Here is a 21,047-nt window from a genome sequence, read left to right on the forward strand (position 1 = left end):
TGTCCCGAACTGTGAGGGTGCTGTGCTCTTTCCTGCCTCACAGCATCTTGCTTTCTTGTAGGGCACTTTGGAGCCCTGTAACTGTCTCCTGGAGGATGGGACTTTGGCACCGTGTCAGGTAACCAGGGTTGTATTAACCCTCACAACATCCCAGTGAGAAAAATATTCTGTCTTACAGGTGGGAGCCTGTGGTTCATCAAATCCATAAGAAAACACCAGGTGCTTAATTTCAGCTTATCCGATGGTTTCACAAATGAACATCCTTCCTCTGCTGATCCTGTTCCCTCTCCAGATGGACTGTAGGTAGGAAGTCGTAATCTATTCCGAAGCCAGAGTCCCAGTTTCCCTGGTGATGTGTGGGGTTTGGGAGCCAGCTGCAGAAATAGCACACACACTTCCATGCCTGGGTTCTTCACAGCTTTGAAAAGCTGCAGATTCTTGTTAAGAGCCCAGGGCACCAAGAGAGTTAAATCAAATCCACAAGAACACGTGTCCGTTCTGTTCAGTGTTCACAGGCTTCAAACAAACAAACAAAGGAACCAATCAGGACTTTTTTACCAGGGCAAAATTCACCCTTTCTCTGATTCCTGCCAGACCTCGGCAAAAAAGTCTTTTTTTGACTGAGGACCCACAGTCTGTTCTTTCTCTTTCCGCCTTTCCAGTCCCCATCCGTGTACCCCAATCTCCCGCTTTCAGCCGAACCCCAAAATTACAGGAATTAGCGGAGTTTTCCATCAGGTTTGGTTTTCTCTCACTTTCGGAATCCTGTTGCAGGAGCTCCCTCTGGTGGTCAAAACCCGTAAACGAACAACGCTCCTACCCTAAATCGCTCTTTCTTGTGTTTTTATACTGGAATGATTTCATAGAATCACAGAATGGTTTGGGTTGGAAAAGACCTCAAAGATCATCCCGTTCTGCCCTCCTGCCATGGGCAGGGACCCTTTCCACTAGACCAGGTTGCTCAGAGCTCCATCCAACCTGGCCTTGAACACTTTCAGGGATGGGGCATCAACAGCTTCCCTTCTACAGTCACTTTCTGACCTTCATTATTTGTAACAGCCTTTTCTTAGCGTTTCTGATAAAGACTGGTAGCCTTTTCCAAATTCCTTTTCCCTCCCATATTTAACCACTGAACCCTTCAGTAGTTTATTACCCTTAACCCACCCTTGCTGCACAAAGGCTACAATAAGGTAGAGCCCTTCTGCCCAAACCTGCTTCCTACAGGTTTGGAAAAAAATGAGCATTTTGAGTTCAGGTGAACTTTCAGAGGCAGAGGCATTGCCCGAGAGGAATGTGAGAGAAAAACAGAGCTCTGAGGCACAGTCTCAGAGAAATAAAACCAAATCACTTGTAATTCTAAAGAATTCACTGTTAATAACAAGATTCTGAAAGAAGTTGTAAAATCTTGTGAAAACGTTTCATTCACCCACCTGGCAGTAAAAGCCCTCTTGGTATCCAGGTTTGGTTTTCCTCTCCTGATTTTATTGACCCTACCAATTACTAGAGCTTATTTTTTCCTAAGAAGCTCTAAAATTTTGGCAGCCAGTCTAAAGCCACAGTTAATCAGTAGAAAGTCTCTTGCTGAGTTCAACGACTGAGCCTCAAAATGCTGCCAAGTGTCAAGTGCTGTAGTACAGCAACATTCTCTCTGAGGTGACATTCGGGGACGTTAAAATAAAATAAGGAAACACCTGGGTGAGCCAGAGGCTTCATCTGCTCTCTGCTGACAGCAGTGCAAAGTGACCTGGAGTCATGGAACCCAGCCCCAACCATTCCTTGAAGGGTTTGGCTTTGTAAATCGGGTCTAGATCACATGGCAATACTCCATCCTACTTATAAAACTAAAGCTAAAGGAGGAGAAGTTCCATCTTTTGGTTCCTTTTCCCCATGATCTGAAGAAGTAGAGTTTCTACCATAGAAATGCGTTTCCTCTTGCAATTAGTTCAGACTCAGCTGCTCACAGGAGGTGTCTGTGTCCTGTTTACTCCTGTTCTTCGTTCCCCTTATGTGTGTGTGGCCTCTGCCAGAACTCTTCACACCTGGCTTGGAAGTATCACCTGTGTCAGAGGTTCCTGCCAGGTGCTGCTGTGTGATGTCAGCAGGTGACATGAGCTATTGCATAAAAAGCCCTGCAGAGACTTAAAAATAATCTTGGAGTGAGTGATGAGTGGAATGAGCTATTAGATTTTGTGTAGGGAGGAGCTTTTATGCTGCCAGCAGGAAAATTTCTGCGTAACAAAGTCAAAATTTGGGAAGTACCGTCAGTTCAGAGGGAAAGTGACGTAATGTAAGGGATGGACTAGTGGGATTTTGTTTGGAAAATGTGCAGAATTAAGAAATGGAGCAGCCTGAACAGGAGGGAAGGGTCCTGCAGCTGGAGGAATATTTGGAATTCTTAATGGAATTGGCTGTGTGTGATGATAATTCGCAATGATGATGAGATGTGGCTGTGGAGCCTGTCAGTTGTGGTCTCAAGCCAGGGATGGGGAAATAATGATGCCAAGGCAGGAGCAAACCCTCAGCTAGGACAGGGGTCTGGTCTGCTGTGTGCAAGGGGATGGAGCTGATTACTGTGATTTGGGAAATGAAGAACTTGTCTCATGGGAACAGATAAAACCATGTGGTTTATTTAGGCCACAGGCCTCTCCTGGAACAGCCTGAACACCTTGGGACAAGGTGAGGAAGAGAATGACTGAGGCCCAGCACAATGGGACACAACACTTTGGAGAACTGCGAGCTGGGAATTAGTTTGATTTTATCAGAGGTGTAAAATTCCACTAGTATGGAGCGGAGGGGAAAATTGAACCTTGTAAAAGCTCAGATAGTTAAAAAAAAATACAAATCTTTGCAGGAATCTCTGCTTCCTACACTAGTACACGTAGGGATTTAGATCAGGGCTGTGAACCCCCGCCTGGCTGTGTGTTTCTCCCCTCACCGTGTGCCTTTCCTCGGGGATGGGGGTACGCGGGGACATGGCGGTGCCACCCTCCCCGGACCTGTGGTCGTTCTCTACCCTGAACCCTTTGGCCTCGAACGGGCTCCGTCTTCCGCGGGCCCCGGGGGTGCCCCGGGCTGCGGGTCCGCCGGGTTCGGAGCGCGCTGGGCACCGTTGGGGTGCGACGGGTTGGGGGTGCCCCGGGCTCGAGGGCCGCCGGGCTCGAGGCGCGTTGGGCTGCGGGCGACGCTCCGCCCGCCCCGCAGCGCCCGGTGCCGCTCCGTCCCCGCTCCGTCCCAGCACCGTTCCCGCACCGTTCCCGCTCCGTCCCCGCTCCGTCCCCGCACCGTTCCGCCCGGTGCCGCTGCGCTCCGCCCGCCCCGGCGCTCGGTGCCGCTCCCGCGGCGCTCGCCCCGCCCGCCCCGCCGCTCTGTGCCTCGGCGCGCTCGTCTCGCTGGCCGCGCTGAGGGCGGGCCCGGCGGAGCCATGGCGGCCGTGCGGGGCCTGCGGATCTCGGTGAAGGCGGAGGCGAGCGCGGCCACGGCGGAGCCGCGCGGCGCGGAGCCCGAGCCCATGGAGGTGGAGGAGGGCGAGCTGGAGACCATCCCCGTGAGGCGCTCGCTGCGGGAGCTCATCCCGGTGAGGGGCGCGAGGTGTGGGCAGGGGGGCAGCGCCCGGGGTGGGGGTGAGCGGTCTGTGAGGGCGTCTGAGGGGGGCACTGGTGGGGAAAGCGGGGACACGGGGCGGGGGCGGGAGGGAGGGCAGGGGGGACATTGGGGGGTGTCCGAGGGGAGCGTGGGGACGAGTCCTAAGGGGAAACGGGCGGGATGTGCGTGGGAAGGAGAGGAATAAAGGAGGCGGTGGAGAAAGAGGTTTGGGGTGCAGGTGAGGAGTGCAGAGGACTCTGTGGGTGGGAGAGAGAGTGCAGAGGGAACACGGGCAATACCTGGAGCAGGGAACAGGGACTGACCGCGGGAGAGCTGGGCTGGAGCCACTGGGACTGTGGGCTCTGATCAGCGGGGTTTGAGGGTTTCCTTTCTGGTTTGTTTGTTTTGTTCACTTTTTCGTTCTTGCGAGTTGTTTCTGTACAAGTTTTAGTAGGATTAGGTTCACTAGCGAAAAATGGGTCGCTGTTCTGAAACCTTAAGTAGTCTTTTGCTCTCCAAACTTCTTGGAAATTGCTTTAGAAACTAATCTTTAATTAGCTGGTCTGCCAACGTGCTTGTGCTCCTACCGAACATGTGGCCCGAGACAGCACCCTTCTGTGCTTCCTCGTGCTCCATGAGTCAAGCTCAGACAGTGGGGGTTTTCAACTTTAAAAATAACATTTATTTCGCCTTACTTTTTCTAGTAACTCTAAACATTTGGCAAACTTCGATGCTCTTACTAAGAAAAGTGGTTGGAGTGTGTTTTCTGGTATTTCTAAACTGAGACTAACTTGCAGCTAAAAATGGTCCTTCAGCCAAAATAATTATTGCAGCACAAGTGCAAATAACACGTTTACTCCTAAAAAAGGCTCCACAAACTCTTGCTGGGTGATGATCCTGAGTGTGTCAGAGTGAAGAGGTGCCATTTGTACATATGCAAGCAATGGAGGGGACAGAATGGGATCACTGGTGCAGGGGCTGTGGGATTTAGTACATCTCTGAATTCAGCAGTCCTGTCTGATGGATGGGAAACTTGTAATTTTTTTCCCCCTATCGTTTTCCATTTTTATCCAGTAATGTTTCACCTCGTTATTCAGAAGTTGGGTTTGAAATAATGGTTAGGAATAAAAACTTACAGATGTGGCTTCGTGTTCTGAATGTTTGAGACTAAAAGCTGCAAACTGGCGCTTCAGGAGTCGGGTATCGTTGCTAAATCTGTTTGTGTTTTACAAGGAAATTATACCCAAAACCAAAACTGTGCAAATCTTATTTAGGAAAGATATTTGATGATTTCCCCTGTATTGCTGAGAGAAAGTAAAAACTTTGGCAGCAGGTGACATGGCTACTAAATTTTGTCAAAGGAAAGAATCCTTATAAAGGAAGTTTTTGGTTCAGTTCATGTACTTCTGCTTTCACTGACATCAGAGAAGGTTCTTGCTTGTGTGCCTGTCTGTCCAGGGATGTAGCTTGGATCAAGGAAAAGAGGATGTATTTCTCATGGTCAGGTTTTTTTCAGTATAACAAGTGTGTTGCTTTCGGGGTTCATTGAGATTTCATCAGCGTTTTGCTTTGTTTCAGGACACTAGTAGGAGATATGAAAACAAAGCTGGAAGTTTCATTACTGGAATAGATGTAACCTCCAAGGTAATCTTTGTGCTATGGCTCTTGAACATGTTTTCATTTTTGCTGCTGGAAGGGAGGAACCATTTCATTTCTTTCTTCTTCAACATGCACAAAGGCTTTGCCTCCTGCTCAGATAGCTGGCATGAATCACAGTTTATGTTCCAAATCTGACTTCAGTTACTAAGATCCAATACCTATAATGCTTCCTAATAAAATCTGTGGAACAAGGAGCTTCTCAGTTTCCAAAATTGCACAAGATCCACACAGGCTGTTGCTCATGAGCTACGTAAAAGGAGCCTGAGTTGCCAGTCTAAATAAAATCTCTATAGCCAGCTTTTAAATTCATGTTCAGAGAGACAACTTTACATTTTTGTATATATTTAAAAAACAGATAGGGAAAAACCTTTATAATGTTAAAAGATTAATTTTTCCTGTGGTGGAAATACTTCTTTTAAAGGAGATTTTTTTTTTTCTCTTTGAGCACAGCCTTTTTACATTTTGTTAGGGAGGAGTGGGTAATGTTACTGTTCCATCATGGAGTCTGAGCATTGTCCAAGAGGCCTTGCTTTCCATGCATCTTGATTCCCCTTTTGTTGCTGGACCTACATTAAAACTATTCTGTGGCACAGAAATGTTTTACTGAATTAGTCCTACATTCCGAAACTCACGGGTCTCTTCATAATTAATGAAATTATTCATACAGGTTGTTGCTGGCTGGTAGATTTTAAGTATCTGGTCCTTCAGTGCAATTTGTGGAGGGTGCTGCTGTGATTCCTGTTTTGACTGCATTGTTTTGTATTTTGCAGGAAGCAATTGAGAAGAAGGAACAAAGAGCAAAACGCTTTCATTTTCGAGCTGAGGTGAATCTCGCCCAAAGGAATGTGGCGCTGGATCGGGACATGATGAAGAAAGGTACGAGTTCATCCAAAAGTCAAGGAGAAAAGATCCCTTTGTTTACTTCCTCACAGTATCTTTACTTGATTTATCCTATATTTCCTGCTTTCCCAGAGGTCTTGCCAAAAGAAATCACTTTGGTTTTTTTCCCCACCTTGTCATTTTAATTTCGCTATTTTTTAACCCACTTGACAGTTTTCAGTTCACTCCTTGTTTTACCAACCCCAGAAAGAAGAGGGCATTTTTTTGTGTGCCTTATTTACTACCTGGCAACAGCACCTAGTGCTACATGTCCAGGATTCATCTCCTGGATCAGTGCTGCTTTAAGAATCTTTAAATTCTTTGGAAGACCAGCCCTGGAGCTCTGTGTGTGTACACGTGGAGGACTCCGTGTCCTGTGCACAGGGGGATCAGACTCTGTGCTGTACCCTCAGTGAAGCTGCACTGATGGCAAGCTGGGATATGGGCAGATCAGCCAGGAGATGTGAGCACAACAGATTGGTGCTTTTGGCACCCAGTTAGTTCTCCAGGCTTTTTTTCCAGCTGGCAGCTTGGACGTGCTAAGCTGTGGCCTGTTACAGCTCTCCATCAGGTCATGGAAGTGCTTTGTGCACTGCCTTGTTAGTGTTCTGGCTCTATCATACTTCATGATAACACTTTGTTAGTATTCAAGGAGAAAAATATCTTTTTAAGGCAGTTTGATTGCTGTGCAGTCCCTGCATCTACCAATGCTTGTAATGTAACCTCTTTTAATGCTCAATTTATTAAAATTTTGCATTGGTTGGAAGAATAAATCAAGTTACCGTATTTAGAACGGCACATCAAACATCAAGTAGCTTCCCTTTAAAATGTTTTGCTTTGTAAACCCATATGTTACTAATACAAAAGCTCAGAATAAGTATCAGTTTTGTTTCTCTTCCTCTTTGTAGCAATCCCTAAAGTGAGACTAGACACAATTTACATTTGTGGAGTGGATGAGATGAGTACACAGGACATCTTTGCCTATTTCAAAGAGTATCCTCCTGCTCATATCGAGTGGTTGGATGACACATCATGTAAGTAAACAGAGTATTTGTCTGTAATTCCTGCTGTTTTTTCTCATCCTGGTCGTAGCTGCACCTCAGATGTCTCAGTGGCTTTCAGAGTCACAGATCTTTGCCTGTCTCCGTTTCCCTGTCTGCCTTAGTCAGAAGAGATGTAGAAGGAAAGAATTAATAACATGGTGAAAATCAAACCCACTATCTGATTGAGTATCTATTATTGGAAAGAGACAGCACAGAATAACTTACAGCTCTCGAAGTGGAAAAAGTGAAAGGTCTGAAATTACGTTCTGCTTCCGTCTTGACGTAAATGGCAGATCTGAGAGAAGGTGATTGAGCTGTGCAGTTGGGCAGGTTGGGATGGTTCTGTGCTCTGAAGGAAGAGACTTGTTGCCATATTTGTGTAGGGCAGGCTCGAGGAGAAGTTGGTGGGTGGAAGGAGATGGCAGCTGCATGTGATTTACATAGATTGGAAAAGGAATGTACCTGCACATGGCGAGGGCTGTTTTGGGGAGTGAGCCTGCAGGGAGATTGCCAGCAAGATAAAAGGGGGTTGTGGTTAACAGCTGTGCTTTCTTCAGTGACAATGAAGGCTGTACAAGAGCTACAGTTGGGATCATGGAACTGGAAGGATTGTCACGTAGCTAGAAATCCTGTAACTGAAATCATATAAAAAGAATTAGGAGCCAGTGCAGGTTTTCCAGTGGATTGCTGGAAACTGTTTTATTGACAAGCGTGGCTGAGACCTGAGAATTAGCAGCAGGGTTTCCCTGGAATGACCCTGGAGGAGTTATGTTCAAATGCAAGACAAAATATATGGTATTCTCCAAAACACTGATAACTTTGAAGTCACTGTGTGTGACAGCTTGATGTACTGGCACAAGCTGATAGGAGATTTGAAACCAAATAAACCCTGAGTGGACAATTGCAGTAAAGAGCTGCTAGTTGGATCTATGGGGATGCCTAAGCTTGGAAGTGCACAGCTTAACTCTGCATCCAAGGCTGCATTTTTAAGATTGTCTCTTTCCTTTTTCTTAAATGCTACATGAGTAAATTTAACCTGGAACCAGAGTGAACTTCCAGTCCAAAAAATGCAAACTTCAGAGTTGTAACAATACTTTACCCAGTTATGCTTAGAACACATCTTTGTAGTGATTAATTTTCATGCTGTATCTGAGTTAGCATGCCAGCTACAGTTGATGAAAAGATAAAGGCTTTGTCTTTTCAGCATAGATTTGCATCACAGCATGGCAAAAACTTTGATGTTCCCGACTGAATTACATCTCAAGGTGACTTACTGCAAAGGTGCACTTCCACAGTGTGCTGTGTTTCAAACTGATGAATGTTAAATGATAAAGGCTTTGAAAATTTGCAGATGAGGAGAAGAGGCAGGCCAAAAAAAAAAAAAAAGAGAAGTTATTAACTACTCATTGCAGTTAGTATCTGTGTGTTCTTCACCTTATAAATCTTGTCTGAGTAATTGAAGAGAATCTTTTATTTTGGGTCACTCTGTAGTTTTCTTGATATCTGATTACACTCTGCTTAACAGCAGAGCAGTAAATCACATTTGTTGCTGTATTTGCACCAAGTGCATCCGTGCAGAAAGCTTTTGTTCAAGATCTGTTTCTAAGCAGTTTTAGCTCTTTCAACTTCAACTTCATCTATGAAATGCTTTTAATTGGCCCAATAGGTTACATTTTAGTACTGTCTGTTGGTACTTAAGACAGGTACAAGGCACATACTGAATCATGTTGACTTGTGTACACGATAATCTGTGCAAAGGGCCTGAGCAGATTCTCTTATTTTCCCCTATTTCCCTGCTTTTTGGAAAAGATTAACAGAATTCCACAGTAAAGTCCAAGGTTCTGTGAAGTTGCCAAAGGGAAAAAAAAAAATCGAGGCTTCAGTTCCTCCCCCCTGCTGCTCCCTTAATCACATTTGTGTGGTAACACATTCATGAGTACACTGAGCCCATTCAGTACCCTGATCTCTGTGCTCAGGAAGCCTCTAATATCTGTGGTTGTGCATATCAGTGATTTTGGTTTTCATCAGTTGTTGTGTTTTGTAATATGCTTGAAAATTCCATGTTGTCCAGCTTATTGAGTATGTTAAAGAATATGACTTTCCCTGCAAGAGGTGCATCTGCTGCCTCTTCTGTCAGGTCACCAGAGAAAAGTGTTTCTGAGCTTCTGTCAGCAATTACCCTGCAGTGGGGCAGGGAATGTGGCTGCTGGATTACACAGACTGCATTTGGGTTCTGTGTGTGTTTATATCTGTCACAGGTAACGTGGTCTGGCTTGATGAAGTAACAGCAACACGGGCTCTAATAAATATGAGTTCCTTGCCTGATCAGGAGAAAACAAAGACCAGAGAAAACAATGAAGAGAAGACAGCTGAAAAAACCAAGAAAGGTAGATGGAGATATGCATATATAGACATCATCTCATTAAATCAATGAAACTTTAAACTTATGCTGGGGTACTGCATAATCTAAATTACTGAAGGAGCTTCTATCATATAGTTTCAGGTAAATGTATTCTGCCACTTTAAAAAAGGCTTTCATCTTGGAAACCTTTTGAAGAAGCTGCTTCTTAAAAGGTGGGTTGGAACTGGACCAAAAGCAGTAATTCAGTCGATGCTGAACATGTTGGATGCAGGGTCGTACTCAGATCTGGTATTTATAGTGGTGTGTGTTGCACAGAAATAAGTCTGTGTGATGTACAAAGGCAGTAAAAGGATGGATTCCAAGTGTGGAAAAAGCAGGTGTGAAAAAATGTCCTATTTTTGAAATGCCACAGTTGATTGCTTTTTTGATACACCACCATCCTTTAAGTACATCCTTCACACCAACGTGACAGTGTAGCACTTCACCACCCTGTGGATCTTCTCTAAATTTGGCCATTATACTTTTAAGAAAGAAGCACTGAAAGATTGGTTACAAAAGAGCAAAGCAGCAAAAGTACATCTCAGTGTCATGATAAATCTGGTACCTGAATGCCTGAACTGTAAATTTATTTTACTTTTGTGTGTGTAAGGTAAAATCAGCCTTTTGCTACCCGAGGACTCTCTTGCTCTTAGGCTGGTGTGAGACATTGTTGTGGGTCCAAGTGGATCCTTCTAACTCACCCCCTTTTCTTGTTTTCTCCACAATGCAGTGGCTCCTCAACCATCCATGTGACTTTAATTTTTGGGCAGATGTTGATAATGCTTCAAGTAAGACTTGCTATGAAGGTTTTGGAGACTAGGCACTGTCTTGCTTAAGTGGAGCATGAATATATATATTTATTCTTGTTTGTTGCAAATTACACATTACGTTATCATCACACCACATCTGAAAATAAAAACTGTCATCTAAATTGCTCCTGCTCATCTGGAAAAGTGGGATATTAGATAAAGTACAGACTGTTCAATTACATCTTAAGGTGTGAGATGCATACAGATGCACTGGAGCAGTCTGGCTTGGTTACATTCCTGTTTTTAGGATAGGAATTTGAGGACTATTTAGACATTTAGGGAAGCAAGAGACCAATCTTTACTGTGAGAAGCATGAGAAGCTTCTAATTTGTGGAGAGGAAAAGTACATGAGTACTGTCCCTGATGAACCTTAATTATTCAGGTTTGAATTTGGGTAGTTTGGTTTCAGTCTGGTTAATTGTGCTCTTTTAAAAGTGTTCCTCTTTTCACTTGGGAATATTTTCAGGATCTTCTGAACAGCTGCTGCTCTCTATTTTAGGTTTTCAAGTCTATTGTTGGATGAGGTATAAGGAACTCTGAGGTATAAAAGAGGGGGGTTTTTTTAGTCTGATGTCTGTGAAGTACTTTCAGATCTTTGCAAGTGGTATTGCTATATGTTGATAGCTGTCCATATTCACTACTTTTTTTTTTTTTAAATAAAAAACCCTCTATGACTCTGAGCAAAAAAGAAACCCAAAAATCTGTGCAAACATCTCACAATTTTAGTAGTTCTGGAAGCATGCACTCTTAGTTATTTCACATCAAAATTAAGTCACTAAGGTTGTTTTTTTCACCCCTTCTCTCTCAGAAACCTCTAAGCTCTTGATTAATAACCTGGTTTTCACTGTTAGTATTGGATACTCGCAGGTACTTGTGGCATTTGAAAGGGAGACTGAAGGAAATGGGCTTTTATGTGCCTTTCAGCATCGTGGCTTTGCTGATCTCTGCCATACCCTGAAAATGCAGTGCAGTTTCATTTGCTTTCAGAGAATTAAATTAATAATCCATGTGTGCTGCAGGCAGTTCTCTGCACAGGGACTCTCTAGTTTGCTTTCTGTGCTCACGAGTGCTTCTCGTGTCCGTAGGCATTTGCTGGTTTGATGATTCTCTAGGCTGCAGAGGAGAAAGGAAAACACCTTCAGGTTGATTTCAGAGGATGCAGGCAATCATAATCAAACGGGGCTGACACACTAAAATGGAGTTTGTTTGTTTTTTCCCCATAATTTGTCTTAGAAAAACAGGAGGAAAGCTCTGATGACGAGACAGAAGAAGGCGAGGTTGAGGATGACAATCCAAGTGACGTGGAGGTCAGTACAGAAGGGGAGTGAAAACACAGGAAAGTTTTGCTCTCCCTGGTGTAAAGTTTTCACAGCATTGCAGGTTTAACCATATAAGTTTGCAATTCACAGTCATCAAAGTAAATGAGATGGGGAATGAGGGGAGGTGCAGGTGTGCTGTTGGTGATAACACCAATGGAAGAGTGTTTTGTGAAGGCAGATTTTGAAGCATCCAGTGTGTGAGAGCGAGTCTGGCTGCTCTTTTCTGCTGAGAGGAGGCAATGTAAGAACAGTGATGGAAGGCAATGACCTTTCAGCAGTGAAGGCAGTGCTTAAAGAGACAAATGGGATTTAGGCTGTCCATAGATCTGTGGGAATCAGCATACACATTGATGTCCTGTAAGTAATTTAATCTTCACTGACTGAGTATATAATAGGTGTGATTAGTATTTTCTTTAGGAATGGCTCAGTGAACACTCATACATCACAGAAGTCTGAATTTTAGTTTCTGTAAAGCAGCTATAAATGAAAAAGAAAGCTTTTTAGTCATTGTGTGAGGGCATGAGAACCTCGTAGTAAAGCCATTTAGATAGGAAACAAGCAAAAAAAAATCCATTTTTTCAGTGTCCAAGTTGTGCTATTTATTTTCTGCATTTCAGTCAGTAATATGTCACTTGACAATTGTCACTTGACGATTACTGGATTAAATAATCTGAGATAAAGTTATGAAGCAAGAGAAGGAAATGTTTTAAATTTTCAGGGCAATTTATGTTAAAAATTCACCTTGAACATAAGTTGAAAAGTAACTCTCTTAATAATCAGTTGATTGCTTCTCTGCAAGCAATCCATTTTCGTTCAACAGTAATTTTATTTTTGAGTCCAAAATACCTTTTTTGCCCCCAAAGTTGGATGCCCTCTCCCAAGTAGAAGAGGATTCTCTCCTGCGTAATGATCTTCGCCCTGCCAATAAACTGGCTAAAGGAAACAAGCTATTCATGAGATTTGCTACTAAAGGTAAATGACCAGCTTAACAAGCACAGTGAATTAATTGCTTGTTGTAGTTTTATTTGTTGACTGATTAATGACTCAAAGTACCTACTCTGTGTTTGCAAAACTGTTAGTTTTTTGCTAACCAACAGGTGTTAAGATTTTACAATAAATCCACATTTAATGTGTGAATTAAATCCAGTTCAAGTTGTATGAAAATCATTCTACTGGAAGCTTTACCTTGGGCTCAGGGCATTCTTCCCAATACTGTGGAATAGGTTTTATGATGCCCTTTTCCACAGAGGTAAATTTCACATTTTATAAATATGGATATAACTTGAGATGCTGATGAGGTATTAGTGGAAATTATTGCTAAATACAGTTAAGATATTAAATTATATTTATGAGTAAAATGAAAACCCATATAATTTCTGGACCGTGCAGGAAGTGACACATCCATAAAGAAAGGCAAGGTGGTGAGTAAGGTAAGTAGAGCCTCCAGCAGTGACAGGGGGATGTAATGCTCTGTTAAGCTGATATGTAGAAACTCAGTCTCCCTGGAATTAAGTTTCCAGACACAAATAAAACTGTGGTGGTAGGAGAAATTTCAGAGGTGTCAGCAAAACTGAATCCTTCATGAAGGAGGGTGAAGTAATGCTGATTGTAAGATGCACTCAGCCTTACTTTCACTCTCTGTGTTTGGGTGGTTATTTATTTTTATGCTGTGCTGCAAGAGATATTCTAAGAGGGAAAAATTCCTATAATTGATGGTTTTTTTCAGATGACAAAAAAGAGCTGGGAGCTGCAAGGCGGAGCCAGTACTACATGAAATATGGCAATCCCAATTATGGAGGCATGAAAGGAATTCTTAGCAATTCTTGGTGAGTGTTGGACAGAGGAATTGGAACATTGCAGGTAATTGGACAAGATACTCTAAAATGGTTTTAATTTGTGAATTTTCTTTCTATTCAGTTTATGTAGTAAAAAATAGTTCAGTTTATTTACGTGTAAATAAATGTGACTTTGAATTTGCAAGGGAAGTACTTTTGCATGAAAGCGAAGAAGGTTTATATTTAAAACATTCAGAACAGATCTCTGACATAAATATATGTAGGTGACAACTGCATATGCTTAATCCAGGACTCAGTGTAGCTCAGTCATTGTGCCCTTTCTGTGACAGGAATGTCATTCTTTTTGTGGTGTTTCAGGAAACGAAGGTACCATTCCCGCCGAATCCATCGGGATGTGATAAAGAAAAGGACACTGATTGGGGATGATGTTGGCTTGACTCCTCCATATAAACACCGTCACTCAGGTAACTGGTCCCAGTGGGACAGCCCTGGAAGGAGAGGGCCTTGAGCAGAACCTCACCTGATCCCCCCTGTGCTGGGTGGTAGTTTTCTAAAAAAATAAAATAAAAATCTGAATCGCATTTAAGAGTTTGCAGGGAATGACTGAGGCAGAGACTCTGTGCTGCTCGTTGCTTACCAAAATAGCTGCTGCTCTTTATGTGAGATTTTTATTTTACAAATTTAGGATGTGGGGACTTGGAGCATCAAGGGGAAAAAGAAGGGATGACTTCTTCAAAATTCTGGGCAATTTGTTGTACTTGCTTAATCAATTCTTCTGCTCTATGAGAAAGCAATCTCGAGATATAGAACAAAAAAGATTAGAAAATTCTGTTAATTAGGTTTGAATATCTTCATCTACTCCCTAAGGTAGAAAGATAATTCATATAAAAATCTGGCATGAGACAGTGTCAAATTTTCATATGATTGGCCTGTTAAAATACAGCCATGGCTGTATCAAATCTCATGGCAGATTTTATGTGTTGGTAGTGTACTGCTTTCTGAAAAGATGCCTGCACACTGCTGATGACTAAATTGAAGTTGTTTATATTTAAATCAGAGTCTGTGATGAATTCATAATAAAGATACATGCCTTCTTTTTGGCATTGCTGCTTACAGGACTTGAAAGGATTATTGCAGAGCCAGCAGTTGGCACATTAAGCCCTGCAAGATCACAGGAATTGTTGTGCTTAGTTAAGGAAGTAAGAACTGCACCTTCTACAAGAGGCAGTTTTAGTTACTCTGCCCAGCTTTGTTCCTGGACAGGCCTCTGAGGTACTGAACACCAGGGACATTTTTGTCCTGTGGCAGTTTCCTTCCACTTAGGCTGTTCTGTAATATCGATTCCACTTAGAATATTTTGCAAAATATTCCCTCTCTTTAGCCTTGGAGAATTACAAAGACTCTTTTGTCAGGGACCACTCCTTACAGCGAGGTGGGTTTTCTTCGTGTCTCGGTTTTGAAGTACTTTACATGGATGAGAAAATTCAGTTTATCAGAATGGGTTTGCCTCGCTACAGGCTTAGTAAACGTTCCTGAAGAGCCTATAGAGGAGGAGGAAGAGGAGGAGGAGGATCAGGATATGGATGAAGATGACAGAGTGGTGGTGGAGTACCGGGATGAGCTGCAGGCCTTCAGGCAGTCCCGGGAGCGCAGCGCAGCCCGACGGTCGAGCGCCAGCGGGTCTGACTCGGATGAGATGGACTATGATCTTGAACTGAAAATGATATCAACACCCTCTCCCAAAAAAAGCATGAAAATGACAATGTATGCAGACGAGGTGGAGTCACAGCTGAAAAATATTAGGTAAGGGTTTCGTGCTCTTTAAAACTAGCAGTGAAAAGGCATTCCAGATTTTAATCGGTGGCAGAGGTGTCAAAGCTTGAAGACAAGCTGTTGAAGATGCTTTTTCAATCCTTAATGTAATTTTGTAGTAGGTATTTTAAAAACTAATCCAGAAACAGGGTTTTAATAAAATTAACATGATTTTAAATACAGCTTCTTTTGCAGATCTATGAATTCTGCTCATTGATAATAATGAAACTTGAAGTAGAATCAATAGAAATTTATGCAAACAAGCACAATGAACTTCATGCACTTCATAGCTAGGCCAGGGAGAAATAACTCTTCTCTTTTCCCTTCACCCCTTCCTCTCTTCTCAGAAAGAAAAATAATCCTTAAGTGTTGATGACAAAAAGGAATTTATGCTCATTATGGGCTTATTAATCAAAATTATAGGTTATATAATTAAAACTATGTTATAGATTATTAAAGAACTTTAATGTGTCCCTTCAGTAGTATGGTTATACTTTGTAATAATGTCAAGGCCTTGAACAATTTTGAGGCTGCTCATCTGTGCTCAATTATGACCCAGAGGCACAGCCTTAAGGAGACAAACTCAATACCTGCCTTGAAATGGATACAGAAGTATTGATGGGATTATTGTTAAATTCAGGATTCTGACTGGAACATGTGCTCATCTAAGCAATGTTTTTACCTCTGTTTCTCAGTAGAAAAATCCTGATACTATTTTTTTTTCTGTGATGTAATCTCATGTACAAAGAGACTTAAGAACTGTACCAATGTCATTTAATTTAAGGGACGTTAAATCTGTTTTGTAGGAATTCCATGCGAGCAGATAGCATAGCAACCAGTAACATCAAAAACAGGATTGGCAGCAAAGGATCATTAGAGAAAGTTGCAGATGTGAGACTACTGTTAGAAGAGAAACGTCAGAATAGCACTGGGCCACGTCAGCCAAACAGCACTGTAAAATCAGGTAATTTTCAGCTCCTTTATATATTCATTTCACATCTGTGCTCCACTGGAAATAACAAGCTCTGCATTCATACAGTCTTTCCACACTCAGAGATTTGGTTGGGGATTGCTTTGGGGAAAAATGAAATACATTGTAGTGAAAGCTTATTTAGTGATGTTGATTTTTATCCATTTTCTTTGCTTGTGTCTATTCCCCCTCACTCAGTCTCTTGTGATTTGCTTGAGGCAGAGATTCTGTACAACTCAAACACAGCACAGAGGGAAGGTCATGCACAAAATCCAGTGTGAAACACTAACTACACTTATCTAAAGAACATGTATTACATTAATATGGATGTTCTTTCACTTGGCAGGGTTTATTTCTGAGCTTACTTGCCTTTTGTTTTTTTGACTCAAGTGTGTATGATTTCAGCTACGTCTGACATACTTAATATTCAGAGGGTTATCTGACTGATAAAGGAAAGATATGCTTTTGTATCAGTGTAATGTCAAAGTTTTGTTAGTATATTTTACCCCTTCTACCTATTTTGGACCTCTGACAAATTGGCACAAAAGTTCTGTAATTCCCTTTGCCTGCATATTTTTGTTTGAACCCTCTGTGAGACAAGGAACATTTGGCTAAACCAAACTTCAGAATGCAAGATTCAAATCAAAGGCTAAGTGTCAATATATTTAGGATTCTTATATTCTGGTTTTCATTTTGTTCTGCAAAATATCAAGAAGTATTAGAATTCTAAAGCAAGGTATCTGTTATCTGAAAAGAATTACTGAATATATACTTATTTTCATGGAATCTTATCTCTTATCTTGCTGTGCTGCTAAAGCAGAAATGCAGGAAGCCATGGAATAACTTTAGTTTTCTGATCTTTTGGACAGAGCACAACCTGAAAACATAAAGTGTCAAATTTATTGCCAAAAATGAAATGAAATCTGGATGAATTGTATTGCAGACATTGCCAGGACTGAAATCTGATTACGAAAGACTTAAGTGAAAAGACCGTAGAAAAGATGAAACTAGACAAATGCTGTGTTTTTAAGTTGTACAAATTGTGAACAAGCATAAAATCAGCTGGCAGAGCTGGAGTAAATGCAACATGATTTTTTTGGTCATTTTAATCACTGAAATCATCCCTAGATGTGCGGCAAAGACTGGGAAAAAGGCCACATTCTCCAGAAACTAAACCTCCAAGTAGTACCTCTGCTCCTCGTCGGGAACCAATCTCAGATGTCCACAGCAGGTTAGGAATCCCCAAACAAGATGTGAAAGGCCTCTACTCTGACACCAGAGAGAAGAAATCAGGTTAGTTCTGTGGAGAAAGTGTAATAATGCAATTCCTTTGATTCTGGAGTATGAGAGAGATTCCAGCAGAAAGTCATGAAGGAGGTTCAGCTGAGTGAAATTCAATTTATAAATTGGCAAGTGTTTGTTCAGAGCTTTGAAATCTAAATACTTGTAGGTAGGAGCTGGGAATGTTTCTGAGCAGTATTTTTATAGAGGTATGCTGAAAAGTCAAGGACCACTTTAAAACTGTGGTCAAAACAGGGCAGTAAAACAAGTGTAATGAATGCAGTGGCACTTCAGTGCTGTGTGTAGAATTCTCTGCAAATGGGCAACAGTGAACAGGACTGCCCTGAGCCTCCTGTGGTTTGATTTCAACTCCTGCTTCAAAGCAGAATCAGTTCCATGGCAGACATTAAGGTGGAAGGAGTATGAGGGGTTTAAAGGGATGCAGTGAATTTAAGATTTGATTCCTTGACTCATCCAGAATTCCTTAGTCCTGGTTTGTTTGTTTGCTTGTTTTTTAAAATGTTTGTTTTTCATCTGATCAGGTAATTTATGGACCCGATTGGGGTCTGCTCCGAAGACACAAGAAAAGACTTCAGATAAACCTGAAAACTCTGTGGCGTCTCCAGAGGAGGAGGATTCCGAGCTCCAGCGGGTTTGGGGGGCTCTCATTAAGGAAAAGGAACAGTCTCGGCAAAAAAAGAGTCGGTTGGATAATTTACCATCCCTACAAATCGAAATCAGCCGAGAGAGCAGTTCTGGCTCAGACTCTGAATCATGATGGGTTTCACGTCCTCATCCTCAAGATTGTGACTCTGCAGTGTGGCAAGATTTCCTTTGCCCAAAAGCTGGACACTGGCAAAGACTCTGCAGTGAAGGTCCCAGAAGTGTCTCTGTTCCTTTTATACAAAAAGAGATGCATAAACCACTTGAAACCTAAAGCAATCACATTTGTCTGGAGTCTGTGGTTGGCCCTGTGTTATGTAGGGCGTTGTCATATATGTTTATTACAGCAAACCTGTAGTTAATTCTAGCAAAACACTTTCCCCCGAGCTCTGAACTTAAAAGAAGAGGCAGAAATGCCCTGTATTTTTAATGAGACCTTTTTGTTCTTAGTATTTTCATCATGGAGGCTTTTAACAAAATGTTTTACACACTTCATCCAAAGAACAGGGCTCATGATCAAGATCATTGCCTTGCCCTTCTGGCTCTTACCAGCACCTTTCCTTTCCTCTTGAAGTAATAACAAAAATGCTTCCTGGGTGGGCAGCCAGCAAGGATAAAGCATGAAGGGATTATCACATTCCCTTCCTCCAAAACACTGAATGTAAATCCAAGTTAAATAATATTTTAGTACAGTTAAATTTCATGTATCCCAGTGGTATGGCCACTCTCAAGGAATTCTCATTTATTTTGGTGATACCACGTCCTGCTGTAGTAGGGATTGAGATGTTCAGGACTGCAAAGTTGGATGTTTGAGAATTGTGTAAATCCCCAGGGGGTTGGTTTTTCATTGTTGTTTTTACATGATGAGAAATTATATTTCTTCTATTTCACCTGGATTATGTTCTGCAGCACTCTTAACAGTTGGAAAGCATACATTTTTATATTTGTGAGAATTTTCCTGTTGGCCACGGTGAAAACTCTAGTGGTGTTCTCCTATGTGCTGTTTGTCTATATATATATATAACTGAAAGAGAAAAGGAAAACTGTAGGATCACTGTCTCATGTCAATACTTTTGAATGTTCTTCCTGTGTAGTACATGTGGGTGTGGACATGGTTGACTTGTTACATTCAGCTTTTTTACCTGCACATTTTCCCTTCCTAGGTAGGAGAAGGGTTTGATCAGTGTCCATCTGCCATTTTTTTCTTGTTGCCTGTGGGCATTTATTTTGGTTGCCAGTAATTCTAAGTGAGGAATAATGCAGCACATCCCATTCAGGTAAACAACAGGTAGCAAAAACATTGTCTGCTACATTTTGATAGTCTGAAAATTTGTTTGCATTGTCCCTATTTCCTTGGTTCTGTCAGTCCAAAAATGTCTATGAATATCTCCTACAGTTCCTGCTTTTTAACAAATGTTTTCTCTTTTTTTTCCCCCCTTTTTTTGTACTAAGTCGAAGTAGGTTTGAGGTTTCAGCAAGGAATCTGCAATTAACTTTTCTTACTGCTTTATGTGTGAGAATAGCAGCATGTAAAATGAAAGGCAAAATGAAAGGTACAGTGACTAGAAGGGCAATCTGGGGGCTGACCAGGCTTCAAGCCTTACTATTTCCTTGTTTTGTGACACTCATCCTTGATTTTATATTTAATTATTGAATATATAAATGTCTCATAAAAGTACTGTTGAGAGTAAATGACTGCAATGTCTGATCACTGTAATAACTCATTTTAAACGTGTGCTTTCATTAATATCCCTCCCAAAGCTTTCCAAGGGAACCATACCTATACCATCCCCATTTCTCAAGATCCTGATAAAGTTTATTTAACCAGTGTCTTTTTGCCAGTAAACCTTGTGTTGTGTTACTACTTTAAAGCCATTGTGACCTTTCCTTTTCCTGAAAGGAGGTGGTAGATGGGAATCATACCACTGGTCTGTAAAGTCAGGCTTCTGCCTTGATGGGAACCCTTGCAGGTCTTTCAAGATCAGCAGCTGGTTTGTGCCCCACTATGTTTCCATCTAAATACTCATAACTTGGGCCTGGTGAAGGATAAATTAACTGGGAATGGGAATAGAGAATCTGATAGAAAAGATCTGAACTAAGAGATGTGTGAAATCAAAGAACAGCCATGTAGGCACAGGCCTTTTGTTGAGAAAGAGGCACCTTGAACACCAGTTCTGCCTTCCAGGTTGTCCTAAACAGTGCCTTAAAAGTGCCTCTGTATTATTCAGGTCTATTGTATTCATGATTTGGGGAGTTATATGTGCTATTGAGACCACAGTAGCTTAGCTGCAAGAAAAATAGAGGTTTACTGTTGAAGGTTTGTAAAATAGGGGTTTACTGTTGAGGGAACCTACAGAGAGGGTTTTGTAATTGAGTGTTTGCATTTTGATGATGTACTAAGGAGCTTTGAAAAGTGTTTGCTGATACCAGGAATTCTTTCCAGCTTTGGTCTACCTTAGTTACGTGAACAAGAGCTGCTGGGATTTGATAATTAAAAAATGAGCACTGACTCTTCAGCGAATGCTTTTTCCTCAACATTTTGAGTTAAATCTATTTGATCTGGGAAGAGATTGCAAAGAGAATTGTGTTCTAAGTCCTCTTTGTGCTCAGCTGTTTTGCCTTTACCTAACATGTTCTTGATTTTTCACTGAATTCTCAAACATTAATCACCTACAAGAATTTGATGCAGAAATTAATGTTCTGACACTGAGGTACCTGTGCAGTTTACTAAAATGAACTTATGTTGAAAATTGCAAGGAGAATCTTGGCTTTGGCTCTTGCTGGATGATCTGTGTCTCGGAGGAAAAACTGGTCTGAATTTTAATTATAGGAG

General features: G+C 41.8%; 1 protein-coding gene across 2 annotated transcripts; it reads left to right on the forward strand.

The window, feature by feature from the left end:
• The first annotated feature begins 70 nt into the window (after positions 1–70).
• Positions 71–20,060, forward strand: NCBP3 (nuclear cap binding subunit 3). 2 transcript variants are annotated; one of them, XM_027666804.1, is made up of 13 exons: positions 71–303; positions 5,161–5,226; positions 6,012–6,117; positions 7,029–7,154; positions 9,422–9,550; positions 11,607–11,680; positions 12,556–12,664; positions 13,419–13,518; positions 13,846–13,952; positions 15,006–15,291; positions 16,107–16,264; positions 17,399–17,563; positions 18,094–20,044. In XM_027666804.1, exons 3-13 carry the CDS (start codon positions 6,105–6,107, stop codon positions 18,327–18,329), a joined length of 1,503 nt encoding a protein of 500 aa, XP_027522605.1. In that variant the 5' UTR covers positions 71–303; positions 5,161–5,226; positions 6,012–6,104; the 3' UTR covers positions 18,330–20,044. The 2 variants fall into 2 exon arrangements, with proteins under 2 accessions (XP_027522605.1, XP_027522604.1); XM_027666803.1 differs by lacking the exon at positions 71–303 and adding an exon at positions 3,398–3,574 and having other exon boundaries at positions 18,094–20,060.
• Positions 20,061–21,047: the final 987 nt, after the last annotated feature.

Source organism: Corapipo altera, unplaced genomic scaffold (assembly GCF_003945725.1).
Source record: "Corapipo altera isolate COAL_440 unplaced genomic scaffold, ASM394572v1 181, whole genome shotgun sequence".
NCBI lineage: Eukaryota > Metazoa > Chordata > Aves > Passeriformes > Pipridae > Corapipo > Corapipo altera.